Raw genomic sequence first — 7,757 nt, forward strand, 5'->3', positions numbered from 1 at the left:
GAGAACACAAGAAAGTATGAGCACCAAGCATGGGTATTTCCGTTGTGAGTTGCCACATTTGATTACTTTAGATCAGAAAGTTATGATTCGATCTCATTGTTTGCGTGTGTGAGGTGAACGGTTTGGCACTCCGTCTCTTTGTTCATCTACATTGCATGCACAGTCTTTAAGGAAGACAAGATTTTTTCCAATCACTTTACATGGAATAGGTATGTTCATGTTTTTGTGTTGGAAGTGGTTTCAGGAATTTTCAGCCATGGAGATTCTTCAAGAAGAAAGAAGCATGACTCTAGACGAAGTTGAAGCATCGAAGGAGCCACAGAAGACTTTGTGTCGCTTTCGGCGTGGCCCAAAGAAGCAAGCGTTGCAGACCTTTCTGAAGTTCAAGTACCGCACGACCCACACATCAGAGTAGAGTCCCTTCCAGTATTCCGGATGCTATTGGCGATCTCCCTCGACGCCATACAGTTCAATACCAGTACCTCACTTTGAAAAGGAGGGGATGTCACGTGACACATCCAACCCTATGTGTCCGTGAACAAGCTACAGCATGATTAGGGTTCAGTTCAGTCAAGTCAGTCTAGATTAGGAAGTGATCTGGCACTTTTGTGAGTCTGTTCGCAGACCGTGCATGTCTAGACACTTAGATTAGATGCATATCCTCTGGTTGCACACAGCATGACCATCAGATTCCAGTCAGAAACCATCAGTAGCATTTTTACAGTGCATAGACCTATTTTCCCTATTTTGACATTTTTCACTTATTATTTTGAAGTGACTTTTGTTGGGAACTATGTAGGGCAATTTTGCTAAGTTTGTATAAATAAAAACCTAGCGCTAGCACTTTCTGGCAGAAGAGGCAGCAGGAGCAGCAGGAGCACCTTGCTCAACAGGAAACTTCTCAGCAGGACACACCCAGATGGTCTAGCGTTTTGCATCCCCAGCAACAACCTAGCGTTTTGCTTCTGCATCGGCTTGGCGACAAGACTACAGCAGGACAGCCTAGCGTTTTGCATTGCAAGGCCATAGGCAGCACAGAGGACCCTAGCGTTTTTGGTTTGCAGAACAACCCTAGCGTTTTTGCACATCATCGCGATAAAATCAACCATAGTACCAGCATTTTCAGTTTTCAGCCTTTAGCACTCGCAGATCAAGTCCCGAACCTCGCAGATCTCACCTTCCCGCAGCAGTTCCTCGCCGCACGGTGGGATCCATCGAAGTTTGCAGTTTCAGCCCGAAAAACACAAATTTCCGCATCTGCGTTTTCAGCGCGTCGTCGTCACGTCGTCACCATCGACATCGTCACCGACATAGAGTCAGAATTCAGCAAATAAAGATTTGCAGATTTCAGCCATTAGAGTTTTCAGTTTTCAGCCCGTCTCGTCGTCGTCTACATCGTCGACAAGTCCAAGCATTGTAGAGATTTGTGCAATCATAAGTAGACCGCTCTCGCCATAGAGAGTGGGGCCTTCGAAGGAGGGTTTTACAACGTCTCTGGTGTCGTATTCTCTTCTCTATCTCTCAGTCTCATGCACTTCCATTCACTGTGTCCATTCACTTTGTTTGTGTCCATTGCACTCACTCACTAAAGGAACGGAAGGTTCTCCCTTCCATAAGAACAAAAGGAACCTTGAGCACAGTTCGGAGCACTCATCTTGAGCAAAGTTCAACATTCATTCCGCTGCACCTTACACTTGTGGTCGCCAGGCTCTGCCATGCAAAAACGCCAAGGCTGGTCTGTTGATGCAAAAACGCCAATGTCTCTGCTGTGTTGCAAAAACGCTAGGCCTTGCGGGGGGGGGTGTTGCTGAGAAGGTGCCTGTTGAGCAAGTGCTCCTGCTACCTCTTCTGCCACAAAGTGCTAGCGCTAGGTTTCTATATATATAAACTTAGCAAAATTGCCCTACCTAGTTCCCAACAAAAGTCACTTAAAAATAATAAGTGAAAAATGTCAAAAATAGGAAAAATAGGTTCTTTGCACTGAAAAATGCTCCTAATGGGTTCTGATGGAAATCTGATGATCATGTTGTGTGCAACCAGAGGATATGCATCTACACCAAGTGTCTGGACATGCACGGTCTGCGAACAGACTCACAAAAGTGCCAGATCACTTCCTATTCTAGACTGACTTGACTGAACTGAACCCGGGTCATGCTGTAGCTTGTCCACGAACACACAGGGTTGGATGTCACGTGACACTTGTTATCCTCAATGTGGACGATCTTATGATTACAGGTAGCCATGTTGAGCACATCCGCAGTACTATGGAGACCTTGGCTAAGGAGTTTGAGATGACAGATCTTGGCTTGCTTCACTACTTTCTTGGATTGGAGATATGGCGAGGGCATCTTTCTCTCCCAGGAGCGCTATATCCAAGAGTTGTTGGAAGCATTTGGTATGACGGATTGTAAACCTATCTCAACCCCTACGGATCCCAATCTGAAGTTGTCACAGTATGATTCCCCAAATGTAGCAGATACTACAAAGTGTCGGAAATGTAAGATGCAGGGTTCCTTTTACTTACGGAAGGGAGAGCCTTTCGTTCTTTAATGAGAGAGTGCAATGGACACAAACAAAGTGAATGGACATTGTGCGTGAAAGTGTATGAGATTGAGAGATAGAGAGAGAAGAGAATAGGACACCAGAGACGTAAACCCTCCTCCGAAGGCCCCACTCTCTAAGGCGAGAGCAATCTACTTATGATTGCACAAATCTCTACAATGCTTGGACTTGCCGATGATGAGGACGACGACGAGACGGGCTGAAATCTGAAAACGCTAAGGGCTGAAATATGCAAATCTTGTATCTGCTGAATTCTGACTCTATGTCGATGATGATGTCGATGGCGACGATGCGACGACGACGCGCTGAAAACGCAGATGCTGAAATCTGCGTTTTCCGGGCTGAAACTGTAAACTTCGATGGATCCCACCGTGCGGCGAGGAATTGCTGCAGGAAGGTGAGATCTGCGAGGTTCGGGACTTGATCTGCGAGTGCTAAAGGCTGAAAACTGAAAATGCTGGTGGTTCTTGATGTTCCGTCGCGGTGAATCTGCAAAATGCTGGGATTGATCTGCAAACCAAAAACACTAGGGCTGAAAACTGTTCTGCTGTCGCCAGATGTCTTGCAAATGCAAAACGCTAGGCTGATCTGCTGTGTCATGAGGACGCCGGACTGATGTGCTGTGCACAAATCGCCAGGGCTGGTCTTGTAGATGAAAAACGCTAGGGTTGTCCTACTGATACAGAAAACTCTAGGCCTCTTGGGTTCTGCTGAGAAGTTGCTTGTTGAGCGAGTGCTCTTGCTGCCTCTTCTACCAAAAAGTGCTAGCGCTAGGTTTGCTTATATACAAACTTAGCAAAATTGCCCTACCTACTTTCCAACAAAAGTCACATAAAAATAATAAGTGAAAAAATGTCAAAAATAGGGAAAATAGGTTTTATGCACTGGAAAATTCCCCTGAAAATTCTGATGGGAATGTTGATGATCATGCTATGTGCAACCAGAGAATATACATCTAAGTGTCTGGGCATGCATGGTCTGCGACAGACTCACAAAAGTGCCAGATCACTTCCTATTCTAGACTGACTTTTCGGAACCGAACCCTGGTCATGCTGTAGCTTGTCCATGGACACATAGGGTTGGATGTGTCATGTGACATCCCCTCCTTTTCAAAGTGAGGTACTGATACCGAACTGTATGGCGTCAAGGGAGATCGCCAACAACATCCGGAATCCTCAAAAGGACTCTTCGCCGGCCAACTCTGATGTGTGGGTCGTGTGGTACTTGAACTTCATAAAGGTCTGCAATGCTTGCTTCTTTGGGCCGCACCGAAAGCGACAAAGTCTTCTTTGGCTCCTTCAATGCTTCAACTTCGTTTATAGTTATGCGTCTATCTTCTTCAAGAATCTCCATGGCTGAAAATTCCTGAAACCATTTCCACCACAAAAACATGAACATATCCATTCCATGTAAAGTGACTGGAAAAAATCTCGGCTTCCTAAAAGACTCTGCATGCAATGTAGATGAACAAATAGACGGAGTGCCAAACCGTTCACCACACACACGCAAACAATGAGATCGAATCTTTCTCTTCTGATCTATATCAATCAACTGTGGCAAAACACAATGGAAATGCTGATGCTTGGTGCTCATACTCTCTTGATACTCTTTCTACGACTGTGTCGTGCCAAGGAAGAGACATGGAATGTGACTGCCTTGAATGCATACTTTTCATGAATAATCCGCATACATCCGTGCTCATTCAAGTGAAACATGCTCAACGTATAATATGTCATGCCTAGGAAAAGGGATGACACAAAGACGCTGACTAAAATACAGAAAACGATCACGAATGAAGCACTCGAACAATGCGTGTTGACTAATCATTCGAACACATAGTACTTCCTTAGGTGGTTCTTTGGACCTAGGCTCGAGAGCCAAGATTGGTTCTTCGTGATTGATCGAATCTACAATGAGGTTAGCTTCACTAGAGAAAGTATCAACTAAACCATCATCCTGGTGAACAATCACATCATCGTCATGCTTGTGAGAAATCACATCTTGATCATCATGCAAATCATCATGCTTGTTATTGTCATCCAAATCATCATGCTTATCATTGTCATGCAATTCTTCCTGCTTGTCATTTTCATTCAAACCATCATGCTTATCATCATGCAAATCATGTGTGTCATGCTTTGGAGAAGAAGAGACTGAGAGAGTCTCCTTTTCCCGAATCTCTTGCATCTGTGTTGCACTTGAGAAAAGAGTCGCAACATCTCTTTCATCTGTCGGTCATTCATTGCTTTTCTTGCTTTGGTCTCTCAATCAAATTCTGTTTTTCTTTCTTCGGCTTCCAAGCACGCTTGCTCGTGCTCATGCTCTATGGCTGCCATTCTTTCATTGTGTTCTGCCTTTCTGTTTCCGCAAATCGCACCGCAAAACGTGGGCGTCCATACAACTTGCCACATCAACTTCTTTTCGCACAAGTTGGTGCATGACTTTAATTTTCTGAGGGTTTAGGTCCCTCAGCCAGGTTCCATAAGTTGGGAGGGTTAGGATTTTAATTCCTAACCCCTTTGGGCCACTCTTGTGAGTTCTGTAAGTTGGTAAAACTTCTTCTGCCTCTTTCCCTAAGGTTTAGGTCCCCTTCTGTCTGGCCTCTGTCCTTTCGGCCATGCCACACCATCACTTGTGACAGTTGGTGTCAACCATAGAGAGGCAAACAACTATTTGGATCCAACCCATGCTTGAGGTGCATGTCCGTGCAACAATAAGGTCGACCACCACAGTTGAACATTCCCCACATGAAAAGAGGTTGTTTTCCTCAATTTAGAGGCTTCGGTGAAATTGCCTCCAAAGAAAGATGTATCAAATTGTTATATGAAAGCAAGTACTTTGTCTTCATCCATAGGCCCTAAAAAAGTGTCAAACTTGATATTCTCGCCTTCTTCTTTGTAATCCTTCTGACCCTCCATCCGAGTCAGGCATTCAAACAGAGGAAAGTATTACTCTCACTACAAAATGTCGAGCCAAAAGTCTATGGCATACCTCCTTCATACATACCATTAATCCCACCTTGGTCAAATCCATAAGGGTACCCCATCATGCCATGCATAGTGTCACCAAACCCTCCCATGTAACCAAGCATCCCCGCTCCAATAATGCCCAAATCCACTTGCTTCATAGGGATCACATCTCACTCCAAAACTTGATGCTTGGTTCCCAAATGGGAAAAATCTGGATTCCTTCCCAAACAGCATACATAAGGTGGCATAAATCTGTGAATATGCCACCTTCGCTTTGGCTTTAAGCTAAGGGTCGCCTTCACCTTTAATTTGTCTCAAGGTTCATGTACTCTTCTTGCCTACGTATTCTTGTTCCCTGCCAAACAAGATGAACCCTTGGAATCCTCTATGGGCTTCTACTTTACACTGGATGCGGGTCAACAGGAGTGGACCACTAAGCAAAGTCCTAGAATACCTGTGAATGCAGGCATTAGAGTTCTCCATCACTGTCGAGTGACCGTGGTGTGATAGACTTGCCGAAAGACCTTTTGGCCTCTAGCGAGGCTTTGCGTATCATCAGCAGATGGCAGTGAGCACAGGCTTGTGCCACATTGCAATATGGCTGATTGTCGACACCCGTAGTTCCCCTTGCTATATATGTGTGTTCGCAATTGTGTGCGTAAGCGTGTGCGTATCGAGTTTGATTGTGTTTCCGTGTGTGTGTGTGTGTGTGTGTGTGTGTGTGTGTGTGTGTGTGTACAAAGCTAAAGGAGGCTATTTTGCAAAAGCAGGTGAAAACAGCGCACCGGTAGAGATGAGCCGCTGGAGCACATGAGCAGCAGCCGTGGCCTGAGGTAGTTGAGGCAGACGAGACTGTTGGACTCGTAAGAACAAGTTGCTTCACCTCCAAAACGTGTGTGTGTCTCATACGCTTTTCGTTTCAACTCTTCTATCATATAGAGTGAACCATACTCTCAACGGGCCCGCCTTTGGTGGGCGTATGCAGTAAATGCACGTGTTTGGAATGGAAAGGCGAGGGCCAAGGCCCAAAAGACCTGCGTCACGGGGGGAGAGGTTTTGAGCTCAATACTTGTTCCGCAAGAGGAATTAGAGCCTCGTCCCACCTAGCTCTTCTGGGGGAGATTATTGAATTCATGAAAATTTACCTTCTTTTCCCGGTTCAAAGGGTCATCGCCTCTATTTTTTACTCCAAATCAGCGCACGTTTCTCTTTTGACCTGCAATACTCCATCGGCAATCCCATATGTAGATGATGCGTTATAAAAAATCGGTTCTGAGTTGCTTTTTCGAGCGGTTACTGCACCTTGGTCGTGACCTTGTAAGAGCTGCAAGTGCTGAGCGAGACGGCTTCTTCGAGTACTTGTAGCGCCTTGAGCCGCTGTAGAAGCCAGGTGGGACGGGGCTCTTACACTTGAGAGAAAGAGAGACAACAGAAGAGGACTTCTATTCTCGTAGGAACAATCCCAACAAACCTCAAAAGTGAGGGGAGAGAGAGAGAGAGAGAGAGAGAGTTTTTACAATAGACCGTCATTTCTATGGCTACCCATGGGTGCCTTCATTCATAAGCGAGGCTCCATAGTTTGAATCCTTGCCCACTCTTGGACATCAAGTTTTGGCAACCCAACTTTACATCCACTCCTCTTTTGTGTAGCAAGGCCTAGCATACACACGAGCTTTCGCACTTGCCAACCATGTTTGACCACATAGCGTGTAAGTAGCCTAAGATTTTTTTGGCCTGTCCCAACGGGGTGAGGCCATAGTGATGCCTCCCCGTAAAGGGAAAGTTATTTTAAAAACAAATTTTGTATTTTTCAAAATTAATTAATTTTTATTGTGCATGAAGATAGTTAGTGGTCATTTATTTCATTCTTTAGATGGGATAGGAATCTTGGGTAAAAGCAATGAAGAGATTTCTACAATGAATATCGTGAATGATATCTTGAAGGTAAACATCAACCTCCCCTTGCTTGGAATCGAGTTGGCTTGCTTAGCGATTGTCTAACCATGGCTTAGCTTACTAACCCTTCCCTACCTGCCCGTGAGGGACAGAATGTTTTCCTCTTCTTTTCCCCTGCGCCCTCCTTTTCAATCACTTGCGCCTTCTTCCTCCAACGCATGGGATGCCGCGAATGCTCTTCCCCATCGTACGTCCCTCTTGCTCCCAACGTCCCATCTGCTCATTTGGCTCTTTTCGGCCCTCCTCAAGTCTTGTCAAGTGCAGACCCTC

The 7,757-nt window shown here is 45.3% G+C and overlaps 1 protein-coding gene across 4 annotated transcripts in view; it reads right to left on the reverse strand.

The window, feature by feature from the left end:
* Window positions 1-6,471, reverse strand: part of LOC147429256 (formyltetrahydrofolate deformylase 1, mitochondrial-like) — a 28,692-nt gene extending 22,221 nt beyond the window's left edge. For 3 of the 4 annotated variants that reach the window (XM_086495378.1, XM_086495379.1, XM_086495377.1), the window contains exon 1: window positions 6,317-6,471. In XM_086495378.1, the coding sequence (XP_086351504.1) occupies window positions 6,317-6,438 (122 nt within the window). In that variant the 5' untranslated portion in view covers window positions 6,439-6,471. The remainder of the gene's footprint in view (window positions 1-6,316) is intronic. The other variant, XM_086495380.1, reaches the window with a different exon arrangement.
* Window positions 6,472-7,757: the final 1,286 nt, after the last annotated feature.

This window comes from Adiantum capillus-veneris, chromosome 22, assembly GCF_014529385.1.
Source record: "Adiantum capillus-veneris isolate H3 chromosome 22, ASM1452938v2, whole genome shotgun sequence".
Classification (NCBI taxonomy): domain Eukaryota; kingdom Viridiplantae; phylum Streptophyta; class Polypodiopsida; order Polypodiales; family Pteridaceae; genus Adiantum; species Adiantum capillus-veneris.